Source organism: Suricata suricatta, chromosome 10 (assembly GCF_006229205.1).
Source record: "Suricata suricatta isolate VVHF042 chromosome 10, meerkat_22Aug2017_6uvM2_HiC, whole genome shotgun sequence".
NCBI classification, from domain to species: domain Eukaryota; kingdom Metazoa; phylum Chordata; class Mammalia; order Carnivora; family Herpestidae; genus Suricata; species Suricata suricatta.
In genome coordinates, this window is record NC_043709.1 from 36,539,099 (window position 1) to 36,557,241 (window position 18,143).

The window sequence follows — 18,143 nt, forward strand, 5'->3', positions numbered from 1 at the left end:
ATTTTTCTATAAGGATTAATAGAAAATAGTTTTTGTAGTACTTTTGTATCGCATGCTTGCATATATTTATTAAGATTTTAGAGTCTAGTTTATATTGTAAAAACTTTATTATTTTTAAATGTTTATTTATTTTGAAAGTGAGTGAATGAGTAGAAGAGGAGCAGAAAGAGAGAGAGCGAGAGCGAGAGAGAAGGAGAGAGAAACAGAGAGAGAGAGAGAGAATCACAAGTAGTGCAGGGCTCCTTCTCATGAACTGTGACATCATGACCTGAGCCAAGATCAGGAGTCAGATATTTAACCAACTGAGCCACCCAGCTGCCCCTATTGTGAAAACATTTTAAAATTATATCTTCAAGGGCACCTGGGTGGCTCAGTCAGTTGACCGTCCAGCTTCAGCTCAGGTCATGAGGTCACAGTTCATCGATTCGAGCCAGCTCAGAGCCTGGAACCTGTTTCAGATTCTGTGTCTTCCTCTCTCTCTGCCCCTCCCCCGCTCATGCTCTGTCTCTGTCTCTTAAAAATAAATAAACGTAAAGAAATTTTAAAAATTAAAAAAATTAAATTTTATATTCAGTTATTAATTCAGAGAATGATGGCCAGAGTTCAGAAGGGAGATGGGATGGAGAGGATACAGTCTCTGACACTGAAAGTAAGATTTTATTAAAACTTATACGTTAACCCAAATAAAAGGAATAATGATTTTAGGTACTTATTTATGCAACTTTATTTAATATTGGAGCAGTATGTAACTTCCTATATGAACATGAGTATTTATTTCGAAATTCTAGTGCTCACTTCGGCAGCACATATACTAAAATTGGAATGATACAGAGAAGATTAGCATGGCCCCTGCACAAAGATGAAAATCCTAGAGTTTATCAAACTGAATTTGAAGCAATTCATTTTGGAATTTTGATTGAATATTTATTGCTTGGCAGAAACAACAATAGCAACAACAACCAAAAAAATCAGAAAAAAATAGCTAGGTTAATGTTTTCTTCAGTTCCACCTAAACATATCTTCTGGCGATAGTGTATATTCTATTGCTATTATGGAAACATCTTAAGTTAACCCAGATTTTCTCTTGGGCCAACAACTAGTCAGGCCCCAGGGTAAGAATAATTTAGTTTTTTGGAGTATATGTTTCAGAATTCCCTCCTGAGCATTTTGTTGACCACTAATAGGTAAAAATCATTTTTTCCATGTATAGTGTGAGTTCTCTGTATTAGGAATTGATTTCAGAGCTTGACACGTTATGATCCTAAAAATAGCGAGTATTAAGAACTCTGAGTTATGACTGAGGAAAATAAGGCACAGAGAGCAAAAGCAGCTTGAGTAACCTCTAAGTTGAGAATTTGTGATTTGACCAAGGTCAGTCTTACTTCACTGCCCATTCCCTTAACTATATCCATAGTTTTCTACATTCTCTATGTTGGATCAGGAAACCAAATCAGCCCCCATGTGCTATTAAGAAACTTTGAGCTGTTGCATCACATCTTAAATTGGGTTAGTGGCACTACCATGACTTTTGTGGTCATCAAGGATCCTAGGGACTTTATACCAGTACAGAACACTTAACTTTACTGTCCTGGCCAGAAATCTAATTTGAGCAGTTTTACTCTGATGCTCTATTTTTGATTGGTTAAGCCATTCATCCTGTTTGACATTGTTGTGTGGTGTTGCTATGCTTACTTTAACCAGCTGTCACATTCCAGCCCAGAGGTGGGTGAAGTGATTCTTGTTTATATGTTATTCTAAAAGGACTTTTAGATGCTTTGGGATGGTAATGTGTCATTGCAAAAGACATTTATCCTTTCAGCACAGCAAGCCTGAAAGACTTTAAAATTCTTCAGGTAACCTTATAAAAAAAAACTTCTCACTATCATTCAAATGTTGGCCGACTGATGCAATCCTTCCTAGCTCTATTATTAAACCTGTGATTGTAAAGAGATGCCTTTGTAGTGGATACTCATTTCTTCATGTTGAATTGATTCTAAATTTGTATGAGCCTATTCATATCATATATCCTGTCTTTCTGAAAGAGATTATAACATTTAAAACAGGATGGATGTTCTGATCTACAATTAGATATGGGAAGATGTTTGAATTCCTCCCGTGAAAGTTCTATCATGTATACAAATTGATATGAGAATATAGTAATTTATTCAATGAGCATTTATTTTATATTCTTTGTGTGCCTGAAGCAATACTAGATATTAGGAGCTCTGGATTCAGGGAATTCACAACTTAGTAGAGAAAAAGCCCTCACAGGCTTTTAGTATTCTTTAGCCACCAACTCATGCTCCTTCTAAAAGGTACTGACAACTACAGTCAATGGAGTTTGGGTTAAGTTGTCCAAGAAATCATCCCAATTCTCCTTGTCACCTTCCTAAGTAGATAGTTCATCTTTCTAGTTACTATTATCCTTATTTACAGAATGGAAAGCCAATCAAGTAATTCAAAAAGTAACTTGAAAAATCAGTAATTTCTTCAAAGAAAATAATTATGAAAAGAGCCAATGTCCATCGATGAATGGATGATGAATGGTTGAATAGATAATGAGTGGATAAAGAATAAGTGGTATTTACATATATCATGGAATATTATTTAGGCATAAAAAATGAAATCTTGCCATTTGCAATAACGTGGATGGAGCTAGAGAGTATTATGCTATGCAAAATAAGTTAGTCAGAGAAAAACAAATACCATATGATTTCACTCATATGTGGAATTTAAGAAACAAAACAAATGATCACGGGAGAAAAAAAAGAGAGAAGCAACCCCTAATAAACAGACTCTTAACTATAGAGAACAGACTGATGGCTACCAGAGGGGAGGTGGTCGAGGGGATGGGTTAACTAGGTGACGGCGATTAAGGAGGTCATTTGTCATAATGAGCACCAGGTATTGCACCAGGTAAGTGTTGAATCACTTAATTGCACACCTGAAGTTATTATTACACTGTATGTTAACTAAATAGAATTTAAATAAAAACCTAAAAATGTATGAAAAAAGACATACACTTAATTAATTGGAACTATAGTGTGTCTGATGCGTCCTTCAACCAACATCCTCTTTTATTAAAATACAAATACTAGTTAACTTATGTGTAGAAGCATATGTGAACAGCTCTATGCTTATCTCATTAAATCTACTTTGTATATAAAAAAAGAATGGCCTATCCTGTAGTAGCTAATCTCTTCATTAACATTACACAAAACCAGTTATTTTTATTCAAACTTTTATTTCTCAACAAGTCAGCTTAGCAGTTAGATACAGAATGAATTTCATTAAAAAGTATTATCTTCAATGATAAATTAATATTTTTATTTTCAAGTTACATCTACTTTACTTTGGAGATAATTTTTAAAAATCCAAAGATATATTTATTTTATGTTACCACCATTACTTAATTAAAGCGGTATGATTTTCATCTAAGTTAGAATTTTAAAACACATTATTATATGCAATATAGTTGTTTAGGAGCATAAAATTCACCATTAGTGAACTGAATATGGTATTACAATGCTTCACTTTTACATCACATTTTAACTGTCACAGAAGGAAAGTGTTAACATTTAATTGTCTGTGAAATATTTTCAAGGAGTTAGCTTTGATGTGAAAAAATAATAGTTACTTAGAGAACTGTAATGCTGTACGTTTGAGACACCCAAGCCCAAGAAAAATTTTTGAATAAAAAGAAGAGAAACCACCACAAAATGGTGCTTAAAATACATCTCTGATAATATGAAGCTTTCACGTTCTTCACTTTCTCCATTACTTACTAGGTCTCACTTATTTTACGGTCACCTGTCTGCTACACAACCATTCATCTTTCAGCAATTCATCAGCATTGGCAGCCAGATGAACCATTCTGCAGCAATACATAAATACATACATACATACAACATATACACATTTTAAAAATCAAGGACTAGCAGTCAATACAGGCTCAAGCTGACTTAATGCTATTTATCTGGATGAAAAGTAAGAAAGGCAGTCAGTCAGTTACAGGTCTTAATTGTTTGATGGCGACGTATCATGTAACCTCGACATCTGGATGACTGGATTTTAGTCTTTGTATCCAGATGTTTGGCATCATACAGACACAACCTCAGCAGTTCAATCAGTCAACGACTTTCATTGAGAACCGGGCTTGTGCTGGACAGATCAACAGGGGCTAAAGGACAATGTCACCTCGTGCATGGGCCATTACGGAATCCTCTTAATTAGTCCTCCCGATTCTACCCTCTCGGTAGTGAACTGCCTTAATACTAAAACACCTTTTCAAGATCTCAGTTACTTGCTCAAAATCCTTGCCTTGCCTCAGGTTTTCACTGACCTCTAGTTGCTGCACAGGGCTATAATTGGAGGCTTAACAACCCCACTTACTCATCGAGCATGTTACTTTTCCTCTAGGTGCGCAAGCCCTTCCTCAGCTATAGCCTGGAGCGGACAATACTCATCTCATTGAGTTGCTTTTCTGCTTAGATGTATATTATGCACATCTGATACTGAAAATAGTTCTAGAGATATAGTAGTCACTTCATGAGTGGAGGTAATTGTTTTATCAATATTAACATGTAAAACCCAGATTCTAGTATAAAAAAAATGTTTAGTAATTGTCCTTTTTTAGCTTTCACTTGGTGCTAACATTTTTTTGACTTTACAACCCCATTGATTATAAGATGTTCAGGTTAAAACAACTTTTTGAGTAAAAAAGAAATCTTATTCCATTAAATGTAAGCAAAAAATAGAAAACAAAAGCTGATTTCATAAATTACAGTATGGAAAATTATGCTTATTAAGAAATACACTTCTTTCCATTGCTGTTACTGTAATTATTTTTACAATTCCTTTTACATGATGTTATAGACAAACTAAATTAACTATTGGGGGGGGATGAAGAATCAAAACGGATTCTAAATTTTTTGGCATGCTTACCTATGCAAAGGATGCCACCAAATGAAATAGGATACATAGGAGAAGATGTATTTAATTTTGTCCGTATTGGGACTGCTATCAAGAGGGAAAGATTCAGGCGCCACAGAAAATGTTAATGGCCTTCTGAAGAAAAGCCTGCCAATTAATATTTGGAGGATATTTTAATATGATTCTTTTAGGTGCAGATCCACTCTGGTTAGCTCTTGTATAGGATTCATGAAGAGTAATCAGGGAATCACTGGGTCCATGGTCACTAAAGCAGGAGGACATTTCTGGAATCAGGATGCTTCCAAAGATGCACCCACCAGATGCTTATGAGCCTTCATCCTAAGTCCCAACCAATGAACTTTCTTTTATTAATTATCATTCTCTATTTGTTATGTATCAGCCACTAAGCTAAGCATTTTTATTTCGTATAACATGCAATCCTCCTAAGTTCTGTGATTTATATTCTATTACTATCTACATTTATAGGTGAGAAAACTAGTTTTTGAGAATTAAGTAATTTACCTAAGTTCCCTCAGTTAATTAGTGATAAATTAGAGGGTCTAAATTTCAGCTCGTGTCCAGGGCCCCAGATTTACTATAAGTAATGAGCACACAGTGGGTGATATACTTTATTCTGTTTCTGAATCCACTCTGTCCCACTACTAATGGGCTTCTTTTGTTTACTTAATTGATATTCCTCTGTAATTTTGGCCTGGGCATTACCTATCATAATCTTTTCAACATCATGAACTTTCAATTTAGTTCCCATTTTTAAACAGTGATTTCTCTGAGTCCAAACTTCTATTTTTTTTTAAATGTTTATCTCAATGCACATATTGAAATCAAGCTATGCAATTCAGAAATGTTGATCAATCTACGAGATTGGTTGCTCTCAGGTCAGATCCCCACCCCTAACTGATTAATAGCTACTAAAAAGGCCAATCATGCCAATCAGAGGGTGCATGTGGGGAAGCTTCAGTTAGAAAAAGTATAGATGAGGCAATGGTAGAAACCATAGAAAATAAGTAGGAGGTAATTCTATGGAAGTAGAAAAGGTCCCCAGTTGACCAAAAGAAAAGAGACCACACAACAGGATCTTAAGAAATAAATATATACAGATTGGCCAGAGTAAGAGAGATCAGTACAAGAAATTAACAACAACAACAACAACAACAACAACAACAACAACAACAAAAGGTAAGAGAACCAGTAGAAATACAGAAGACAGTACTAAAGAATTCTATGAAGAAGAAAGTTTAAAAATGAGAGGTAATTTCACAATAACACATGCTTCAACAATATCCATTCATTCATGTATATACACAAAATTTGCTCCAATAGTCCAGGGGACACAGGGTTGAGCACGGACCTGTTCTTGGCAGAGAAACGAATGTTAATAGTCATGCAAATTAATACATAATTGCAATTATGAGATATGCTATGGAGAAGAGGTGTATGGTATTCTGAGATCATAGAATCAGAGGACATGATACTGTGAAAGAGTTCAAGGGAAACTTTGAATTGATGCCTGGGCTGAATCTAAAAGGAGATTGGAAATCAACTAGGTGATGTGGAGGAAAGAAGAGCAATGCAGAGAGAATGTGTAAAGCTCCTTTGGCAAGAGTGAATCCTGTGGTTGATAAAGGTCCCTTAGGTGACTGGAGTGGAGAGAGCTGGGACTTGACATTATTTCTATCAAGGGGTAATGCTAAGGATGTAGATAGGAAGAAGACATCTAGAACCTGAGGGTCTCGTTAAGTTTGGTCTTTTGTTAACCTATGTGAAATAAGCTGGAGGGGGTTTGGGGTGGTCGACATGATCAGATGAATATTCCGAGATGATTGCTCTGGCTGGAATACGTGGGAAAGATCATGCAAAATTCTTTCAATTAGCAAAGTTTCCACTTATACTAGTTTAAGGAAAAAGATCACTTGTTGGCTCCAAAATGATAAAGCATGGCTGAGAACAGATATTCAGGTATTTGGGGATACCAACATTTAATAATGTTTTTTGGAATATATCTCTTGCATCATAGCCACAGCTTAGCTTCTACTATGTTTTTTTTTTTTTCAGACAGAATTTCCTTTCTTGGGGATGAAATGGTAGCTGGCAACATAGAGTAAAACAACCTTATATACTATCATCCTAGCAGAAAGCGAACTTTTTTCCCATTATCAATCCAGCAAATATCCTAGAATTGACATTTCATGAACAACTTGGTCCATGAGACAATCATTATGTCCAAAGAAGAGGACATACTCATAGTCAGTCCTGAATTACTTGACCACTTCTAGAGTCAGTTGCTAGAGTCACTCCTACCTGAACCACATGGCCTGAAAAAAAGAAAGGGACAGTCCCCAAGGAAAGCCTTAGATGATGTGTTCAGAAGTGGAGATCCAGAGAAAATATGAGGAGACAGATTCTGAGAAACTTACCATATTTATGGATAGAGATAACCACAGTTTTATTGAGGATAGACATTTGAAAGATATTTAGGAGAATAAATCTATAGGATTTTGTAATGAATGAGACAAGAGATTAATGTATCAGGAGTATGTCTTAAGTTTCATGTTTACATAACTGGTCATACCATTTACTGAGACAGTCAATACTGAATGGGAGCCTGGTTAAGAGGCAGAGGAAGAAGTTGAACATCATGAGTTGAATTTGGAACATATTTAGTTAGAAGTGCCACTGAGACATTAAAGAGATGTTAAGGGATGTCTGGGCTGCAGGTATAAGCTGGTCCAGAATACAAACAGTCAACTGACTTGAAAGTTGTTTCAACTATGGATAGGGATAGAAGCAGAGCCAGATTACAGTGAATGGGTAAAATGGGTGAAAGATGAAGAAACAGAGAGATGCATTAGATACCAACCAGTGTGTTAGATTAAATGTGGCTACAAATTAATTACTATTTCTTCCATTGAAAAGAGGAGTTTAATTTGCTTCTCAGTGATTCTGGATTGGCTTCAGTAACTTCCTTGACCAAAAGAATGTTCTGGAACTACCAATGCTATGTCATTAAAAGACTTGTAACCTCTGCTTGAGCCTCCTAGAACATGTGCTGTGAAGGAGCCTAATTAGCCAGTCCAAACAGAGTGTTCTTAGGCAAATTATTAAACTCCTTAGTCTCAATTTCCTTATTTGCATAATGATAAGTACTCCATAATTACTAGTTGCTGCTTTATCATTAGTGCCCACTTAATCAATGAAATGAACTGAGTAGCATAAATGGAGATAAAATTTGGCTTAATTTCCTCTTTATGAAGAATTATTTTTTAGGATTTTAACACTATAATAATGTTAGAAGTAACTATTTGTAATCATTATTTACCCCATTTTACAGATATAGCAAATAAAAATTGAAAAGAGCAACACATTAATCATTCTAGACCCAGTTTAGACTTCAGATTAAATGCTATATCCTTTGCTTGGTGAGTGAACCATGTTAAACAACTAAATCATGAGTCAATTAAAATATCTATAATCAGACTTCTTAAAGGAAATACATCTAGTGTTCTATGCTTTTTGCAATAATGTGGAAACATTCAATGGTGATATTTTCATGGGGTTACTTTGCCACTCCAGCAGGCCCCTTCAGAAATTACAAATCACTGTGCTCTCATATCATTCCCAAAAATACCATCTCTGAAAGTCATGGAATTAAATTACTACTTTAATCTAGTAACTGCTATAACCCCAAAGAGAGAATTTCAGGAAAAAACACTCTCAGATTAAGTGTTTGTAGGAATGTCATCTTAAAGAAGAACTTGTGGCTATAACATGGCCACTAATTTTTATCTGACTTCCATCTTTCAAGTAAGAAAATTAAAAAAAAATAGGGGCACTTGTTGGGATGAGCACTGGGTGTTATATGTAAGTGATGAATTACTAAATTCTATTCCTGAAATAATTATTACATTATATGTTAACTAACTTGGATTTAAACAAACAAGCAATAACAAAAAGCAAAACAATACAAAAAACAAATAAAAACAGGGCAATCAAGACACCTTGATTTATATAGCAGTTGACTTCCAAATAGCACTTCCCAGTTTCCATAACTTCACTAGCCACATTTTTCCTATGTAGCCAATAAGCTTGTGCTTTCCATGCATGAGGAGAAAGGAGACTTTTTTTGACTCCTTTTTCCTGAGAAGCCCCTCCCCAACAGGTCTGCAGATAGTCAAAGGAACATTTTCTTAGCTTCTAGAAATTTGACTGCTGTTGCATTTTCCCACCAGCGGAGATGGAATGGTCTGATCCAAGCTCAGTGACAGTTCAACTGTTCATTCTAGGGGACTTACAGATGGCAAAATCCTGTTCTTCTTGAATATTTTGCCAGTGTCACTTTTTACTCCTCTCCTCCCCGGCCTTTCTTGGAGAAGAGACTTTTCTGGGTCTGGACAACTGGAGAGCCCATTCCTGAAGGATTTTTGTCAAAAAAAAGTACATATGACTGTATGTGATGTGCTGCGCCAAGCTGTTTGCTGAACAGCCACCAGCCTCCGATGTTAGTATATGAGAATCATCGAGCAATCTGGCACGGAGAATATTGTCTCTCATGACACACCGATCCCCACCTAGTAAATCCAGACCATGAGAAAACAGAACACTTTGAGGCATTATAATTTTTCACTGAGAGTATCAAACACACTAACAAGTTATAGAAGCAACTGGAGTTTGGTGAGAAAGAAAGTTCATTTTTATTCTCCTGAATTAAAATTACATGATATTCTCTGCTTGCTTTTATTAAACAGAATAGAGTATGGCAATATGTCTTAAAATGAACTTAAAAAAAAAACCAAACCAACCAATCTTTGAAAAGTCCCTTTTATTCTGACAACAACATCAAATCTCCAATCTCTCCACAGAAGTATAAAAAAAGAGAATGTATCTTCCACAGTGTCCAATGACATGAATAACTCAAACTTATACTGAAACTATCCATACATATCTACCATGGCTTCTTGAATTCTTTTCACCTCAAATCTCCACACTCCAGAACCAAGGATGAGGAAAGATCTACCTGTATGCTAAAAGCCAGCATCCATATTGGGACATGATGCTCATGGTGATGTGTGGCTACATTATTTTTTGTACTCAGCCCTTTCCCTCTCCCTCTCTTTATGGAATAATTTCCATTCTTTTAAGCCTGATGACTGGACAAGTGCAAGAAAATACATATCAGAAAGAAAGGAAAACCTTCCTAATTGCCAAGCTCTAGCAAGCAGTCCAGGTGATTACTGTATGTAAACACACCCTTAGCAATTTTAACCAAAAGTACAAATCAGAGGATAAAACAATGATCTCTTCTCTCTGTAAACAGTTACTTTAGATGTTTTAAGGATATTTCCTTTTTATCACTCTCAATGGCAAACTTGCGAGAATTTTCTCAATGATTGTCTCAACCTCATTTCCACTTACTTGCTCTGTTTTTTATCTCAGTTCTTGCTAAAGGATATTTAAAGTGATGAACAATAAAAATGCAAAATGCATGTCCATCACACACACACCCACGCACACACACACATGATGATTAATAAAATCAAAAAGGTTGTGAAAAGACAGGAGCCAATTGCAGTTTGCTTCGCTTTACTATGGTGTGTGTAAGGTTTTTTTTTTCTTAATGTTTATTTACTTATTACAGAATCCGAAGCAGAGGAGCAAAGGCTCGGAGCTGTCAGCACAGGGTCTGATGTGGGCCTGGAACTCACAAACTGTGAAATCATGGCCTGAGCCAAAGTCAGCCGCTTAACCATCTGAGCCACCCATGTGTTTCATAAATTTTCTTATCCCAGCACTTAACAACAGAAAAAGAATCAGCTCAATACTTTTAAATATTCTCTTGACAATATTAACATATTAATAAGATAATATTTTCAGGCAAGTGGTAAAGTAAGATATGACTCATGATTTCTAAGGTACTGTAGGTGTAAAATGATGTAATGTTCATTCTTGTCATTTAAACAGGTAGTCTTTTCCTGAACAACTTCTACTTTCCATCCACACACAGACACATTATGTGTCACAGTCTTAATATAAAGGAAAAGTTGTATTTAGCAGCCTTCCTTGAAAACTGATTAAAATAGAAATGTTCTCTTCACTTGTGACATCAACGGGCCCTAAACTGTGTCCATGAGATGGTAAACATCAAATGTATCTACAAAGCCAACTATTTTGGTATTTTTACCCCCAACCCAAAGTTGTCAGTGACTGCTAATCCCATTAGGGGTGTTTTGTGTTGTTGTTGCTGCTGTTTTTAAACATGAACAGAAATATTGCATTTAAATCATTTTATTTATGGTGGAATTTCCAAAATTTCATATATCTTGAAACTATCCACAAAGTACTATTTTGTGCTTACATTAGAAAGAAGCATTCCTTGTAAGAAAAGATCAAAATATATACCATTAGGCAGTATCATTATGTTTTTATTTAATACAATATCACCAAAGGGTTAATAAGAAAAACAAAAGTTAAATATGTTTAAAGTTTCCTGTAACTTATTTTCAGCTGTTCTAATGTTTTAAAGAAAAAAAAATCTAACAGCATACATAATATTTTGATGAGCAATATTTATAAAAAATATAAGTTAAGCATTGCAACAAGCTACCTTCAGTGGATTGTCCCCTATCAGAAAAGAATATTATTTGTACTATATATCTAAAGCAAAGAAGGCAGAAAAGAGAAGGAGGAGGAAGAGGAGGAGAAGGAAGAAGGAAATAAAGTATTAATTGCAATGGTGATTCTTTTAGTTAAATACACTTTCTTATAAAGTGGCAAAATAATATTTACACATTTACAACTGCGAGGAAATCTTTATATACAAGTTGTCTTGCTTTTGACCTTCTTGGGCTTCCTTCCTCCTATAGAGCAGGTCCTCCTCGTAGAACTGATCTAGACTACATTTTCCATTCATAGCACATGATAGATGAGCCTGGAACTAGAGGCCCCTGGAGTTGCAGGCTGTGAATCCGTGCTGGCAACTGGGGAGAGAGAGGCTGGGTCCTGGAGAGGCAGTCCAGGTTGCTCTGAGTTGGCAATTCGATCCACTATGCTGGACAAACAATCCAAGCTGGATAAGGTGCTTTTCTCTGTGGCGTATACTAAGGATACAAGGAGAAAACCATTAAAAAAAAAATCCTAAACAGAGAGACTTGCTTACATAGCCCCTTAAACTACAGGTCAGCAACTTTGACACTCAGAGGTCAGGTGGTCATAGAAAGCCTGATGCAGAAATTTGCAACACATATGTAACAATTCATGGGAGTAAAGTAGGGGGTAGAGAAGCTTCCAAGTAAAATTTCAAACAAAAGTGCATATGTGTGTGAATCTGTTAGGGGGATTTTGGACAAAAGCTGTGTATATAGTTTGCTGTGCCAAAACCTCCCCGTAAGAACCATCCCTTCTAGTCCCTTCCCCAGCACAGCCTGGAAGACAAGACTGCTTTGACAGGCTGAATTGTGACGTTGAACTGTTTTGTTTTTTTTTTTTAACTCCCCTGAAGTCACCACTTCTTACCATTTGGTACATCAGGACAATAGATGCTGTCAAAACTGCTGCTCTTTCTGGACCAGACAGGGCTGTTACACTCGGGCTACAAGGCCAAACACAAAGGAAGTTTGTTTTCAGGTCTTGGCAAAAGATGCTCTGATCTACAGTGAGTCTGTTCTTGACCACTAGCTCCGTAAATTGACCACTCTCAACCCGATCTTCATTGCCTGGATTCGGGAGCTAAATTGTAAGGGCGCTGAGGTCACTCTCTGTGCTTGAAGAAGAGGAGGGCAGCAGCAAAGGGGGGGGGTGGAATTCGGCAGCAACGTGCACTGGGTTAACCATGCAAAATGGATTGGAGTAGAAGGAAGCCACACTAATTCAGGGAGAGAACACTTTCCCAGGGCAAAAACACATTAAAACCTGGCAGCGATGGAGCAAACGCCCTCTGAAAAGAATGCATCAACATCTCTTTCTAGCCAGGCCTCAGCAGAGCAGGGACTGGGGCCATGTGGGTATTTCTCTCCATTTCTTCATTTAGTTATAACCATGGGGCAGTGGGAGCTTCAGACAATTGCCTTTAGATACTGGTGTATGATGGGTCCTATTACTGTTATATTAAAAAAAAAAAAAAAAAGAAACTGACCAGTGGAGAAGACAGGTTATTGATCGTTTGCAACCACCGATCTATGACAACGCTTCCATACAACGCTCACCTAGAACCTGGGAGGAAGTCCAACTAAAATCCTGTTCCACAGCTGTTTCCTGGCATCTTTCTAAATGTGGCACCTCTCTTCTAGCTTCCCCACCCCCATCCCACTACCCACCAATAACCAGTGAATATTTGGTTGCCACACCTGGCTTAAAGGAGATGTAAGAATTTTTGGAAAAGACTGGGGTGACCAGCGCTCTCTCTTACCATGCCATCGGAGCAATTGGAGGTGGGGCTGGTCGGCTCAGAGCAACTCTGACCGGGCAGGCTGTAGTAGTTCTCCACCTGCTCCCTCAGCAGCTCCTGCAGGCTCTCGATGTAGCGGATGGCATTCCTGAGGATCTCCACCTTGGGCAGCCTCTGGTTGGGGTTGGTCGTGGTGCACCTCTTAAGCGTCTCGAAAGCCTGGTTGACCTTCTTCAGGCGTCTCCTCTCGCGCATGGTGGCAGCCTTCCGCCGATCCATGGTGGTAGACTTTCTCTTGCATGCTTTGCAAGCCCACATGAGGCAGTGGCCGGCCTGGTGGTGGCCTGTAGGTGCTCGCACGTGCTCGTCCTCGTCTGAGCCTTGCAGTTCTGGTTTATGCGCTCCGAAGGCAGCCCCTTGTGGCTCAAACTCATCCCCGAACTCGCCCTCGGGAGACGGGATGCAGGAGCCGTCATAGAAGTACTCAGAAGGTGAGAACTGGCAGCCATCCATCATTTCCATCCTCCGCGGTGAAGCAAGTGATAACACTTGGACTGCAGCGAGAGAGCCAGGGGAGAAAGGAGAGCCTGGCGCCGCTGCGGGCCTGCAAATCCCCGGCGGAGCTCCCTGGTCGGTGTCTCTGGTAATTAACAAGGGCAAACGCCTGGCGGCCTGGGTCGGATGCGCTGGGGTTGGGGCTCTTTATATATTCTTGGGGGAGGGAGGTCGGCCCCATTAGCATATCCCACCACAACCCCCGCAGGGGCTGTCTGGGCAAACCTCCGCCTTTTCTCTAGAGACAGTTTGCTGTTTACAGCCCCTTTTGACGCTAATGGTTTTACTGCATTTCTGCCGGGGAGGGGGTGAGGGGGATCACTCCCCAACCGGCTTACTCGCTCTCACTAGATTTCCGAAACCAAGGGATCACTTAAAGAGTGTCACAGACACAGGAACAATGTCCACCCAACTTTTCGGAATCGCTCACACATAAAAAAAAAATTAATAAATAATACTCCCTACTATCAGCTGACACCCAAAGCCGAGCTGCTTTCTCAGTCTTGGACGTGAAGAATTACCTTATTTTTAGGTGTTTGTTTCTCTTCTACATGAACTTTAATTATTTTGGGAATTTTTTTCAGCCACTGGATTGAATAACCGGTGTTAAAACCTTGAAGTGACGCTTGCAATCATGGAGTGAATCTATATTTTAAGAAATCTATTTTGTTCTGATCAGATGGTCCTTTTATAGGCTCTATGTTATTGAAGGATGGGCAGGGAGGTTTCTTTTTTTTCCAAGATAGGGCTTACTCTGAGTGCCCTCTACATGTCTGTTCATCTGAAAGGAGATGGGCTCAAGGGCCAGGTGCCCGGGAGCAGTCTTCCCTTCCTTTCCCCTTCTGCACATGTTTCCTGAGCACCTTCTTCTTTGTACCAGGCCTTTGCTAGAGCCCGAGTCAGCCAAAGATCCACGCTGACCGCACCTCTGTGATTTGTATTCGAAGAAACTGCATTTTAGACGGCGACATCCCTTTCCAGGGGCGCGCCTTTGCTTCCTCCTCTTTCTGCTCCGCCCTGCCATTTCGACAGACTAAACAGGCAAGCTGGGCTTCAGGGTCGCTAATTTTCTGCTTTCAGGCGAACTAACACCGTTACAGATGCATCCCAGCTGCCGGCACAGCAATCCTTCTCCGCCCGTGTAAAATTTCCAGTGCAGACCTTGAGTAACTTCACGCACTTGAGCGACAAAAGCCTTCCAAAAAAGCAATCGCAGCGGGGTCTTTGGAACTTTAGTGGGTAGAAGGAGAGAGGGAAGGGCTGCCATTTAAGTAGGAATGAATCTATTAATGGGCTTTTCCCATTGCTCCTCCACCCTTAACCAACTTCCGGATGCCTTGGGGTAGGGGTAGGAGGGCACAGTCCTGTTTTTGTACAAGAAAAACCACCACTTAAGGTCTTAGTGGTCTTAACTAGTCTGAAGTTTTGGACCAGAGCCGTGTGGCCCTATTAAAATAGGAGGGAGTGTTCTTATCTCCATCTTCAGCCATCCAGTTCAGTAAGTGTTGTGGCTCTGAAGTAATGGGGAGAGGTGCTTTCTTCTATTACTTTTAAATTAAACTAATTTCCTCAAGCCACCCTGGCTGGCTAATCCCAAATCTGCAGGGATCAGAGAAATGCTTTTTCTGGGTGAGATCTGCTCTCCAAAGTGAAGTCTCTGAAAAACAGGGGTGATAGAGTAGCAGTCACTAAGGTTAGCTACCTGGTGCAGGGCTCTGCCCCTTTTCCCACGATCATTCAACCCTAAGACAGAGACACCACCATACCCCTCGCCCCCCTGAAAATCAAGGTCTTTTTCACACCAGTGGGTTGCTTAATTGTCTGACCAGTGGGAAATCCATCTGCACCATATTTAGCACTATTAACAAGTGTATCCCTTTGAAATGAATAGGGTACCCAGGGCTATACTAGATAAAAGAGTCCAGTTCCTAAAGGACCAAAGACTCCATCCACACCGGTGGAAACACTGGAATGCATACACATTGCTACCTCTGAAATACAATAGTGGGGAGATAACGTCACCCAGGAATTCTCAGCCAAGTCACACAGGTTCTGGCCAGCAATACTCGCAGTTTCTTTGGCTATGTGGTACAGACATTATGTGCAGATTTGGGCACAAATCAACTTGCACCTCAAGGTTTCAGTGGAAGACCGCCCCCCTTTCCGCTGATTTTTTTTCCCCCGGGGCACCCATTGTGCTTTGTCCCCATCCCTCCGTGTGGGAGGTTTGTAGCCAACACTTAGCAAGACTTCTGTATCTGCCATCCACCACTCTCAACCCTTTCCTTGCGTTCACTCATTGACTACTGTCGACCACTCTGTGGCAATTATTTATTAGATCCATTTTTAAAAGACTATAAGGGAAGATCGAGGGGTAGGTAGTTTGCCCCAGGGTTTTCTTCGGTCAATGCCGGCTCGATGCGCGTGCTTAGAGCTCTAGAGCAGAAACTCTAGAGCAAAGGCTGGGCCCCTGCCGTCTTTCCCTCAGCTCGGGGCCAGGGAAGATGCTGTCACTCACGAGGTTCTGTCATAACGGTAGTTTCAGAGGTTAGGGCTGTCTTTGGTAAGGTGATCTCAAAACAAATGTACCAGAGCGCCGTGGGCAGTGGAACTAAAGAAGCCGCGAAAACACTAGCGCCTGGCGGCTTAATGGGACTTGCTGGAGGGGAGGGGGCGGGGGGAGAACAGGGTCCGGGGTTGAGGACCCTTGGGACTCAAGCGCTGAAAATAGGATCTCAAAACACCTAAGTAAAAAATAAGACAAAACTTTTAAACCGATGTCAATGGCGAGAAGCGAAAAAGAGAGGAACCAAATCAAACCAAAAACTAAAGACCAAAACAGTATAGGAAGAGGGAAGGAAGCCAGTGCCTGACAGATACACGGCTGGGGTTACCCCGTTCAGGAGAGAGTCTGCTGCTGATTTCAGATGAGACGTGTGTAAGAGAAAATGAGAGAAACTGGGTGAGCCATACAGAGAAAAACAATTTCTTGAGTGGGCAAACTGGACAAAGAGGTATGAAACAAATTAAATATCACCTAAAGAAAAGAGATCATTTACTGATTATTCGGGTGCTCTTTCTCAAAATCAGACTAGACTGACTTTTGTTTCGCAAAGAAAAGAATAAAAATACAATGTTTCCGACTAGTCAGTGAAGTGGATTTCTTAGGTGCAGAGGAAGATTCCAATTATTTACTATGTAACCAAATTGTTAGAAATGACCTCCCAACACTAACTACTAGGAGAGTAGTCAGTAGTCAGATAAAAGGAAGAAAAGTAAGCCATGCATGATGTTACAAATGTATGCCACCCAAGTTCTAGTGAAATATGTAGATTATTAAATTTTTTTCCACTTGACGTTCTGAAGGAAAATAAATGCATGTGATTTTCTTACAATTTAGACTTAGTAGGTTTTAATTGCAGAGACCTTTAAGTAATCACCAACCACCCCCCCCTTTTTTTTTTGAGAACTTATTTTAGTTTAAGTATTATAGCAACAATCCTAGTGTTGATGGACAGACCCCACCAGTGAATGATGCTCAAGGCTTCCTTTCCTAGTAAATCTGGCCTACCCTAGGAACTCTGCATTTTTGAAAATTCTCTATGCTTCTCTCCCTGAGAGAAACCAAATATGCATGGAAAGATAAGTCTGTTTCAATTCACTTCTGCCTCTGTCCGAGATCCTTAACAGCTCCTGGACAACACTAGTTATTCTAGAGATTTGTGCTTATCATATATGACTTGACAATGTTGTAAACAATTGCAAACCGCTAGGGGCTCTGGGAACCAGGCACACCTAAGTAAACACATTAGTACCTGCCAAAGCTGCTGGAAGAATTTGTGGAGAAGACAGCTGAGGAAGACATTGGCCTCTGCTCGAATTCGAAGACTCCCAGGAGAGATCAAAGGCGCACGGAGGGACTTTGAGCAGCCTTGAGAGCAGAGCAAGGAGCCAGGCGGCAGCACTACCTCTGTTTCAGCACATGGCACAGCCATTCTGCCTCACAGGCTGACTCTGAACTAGGCTTGCCAAAAATCTCTTTTTCAGAATGACACCTCTAGGACCAAGGTTATTTTGTAGCACTTCTCTGAGTTTAAAGAAGCAACTGGATGGGTCTGTTGGAAAAAATGCATTGATGGCCTGGCTCTTTGAGGAAGCACCCTTTTATTGCTACTTTACTAATGCATTAGATTAGGAAATAAGATATTCAGAATTTAAACCTGAATATTTTTTAAATATTTTTTCCCAGACAGGGTGT

The 18,143-nt window shown here is 39.4% G+C and overlaps 1 protein-coding gene and 1 non-coding gene across 2 annotated transcripts; one reads left to right on the plus strand and one right to left on the minus strand.

The window, feature by feature from the left end:
* Positions 1–787: 787 nt before the first annotated feature.
* On the plus strand, positions 788–891 carry LOC115305800. The gene has a single exon (XR_003914998.1). It is a non-coding gene; the product is annotated as a U6 spliceosomal RNA (small nuclear RNA).
* A 10,962-nt stretch (positions 892–11,853) lies between these two features.
* MYF5 (myogenic factor 5) lies at positions 11,854–13,852 on the minus strand. Its single transcript, XM_029955938.1, has 3 exons — positions 13,352–13,852; positions 12,460–12,535; positions 11,854–12,044 (listed from the first exon to the last, which is right to left on the minus strand). The coding sequence occupies exons 1-3, from the start codon at positions 13,850–13,852 to the stop codon at positions 11,854–11,856; spliced, it is 768 nt and encodes a 255-aa protein (XP_029811798.1).
* Between the last annotated feature and the right edge of the window lie 4,291 nt (positions 13,853–18,143).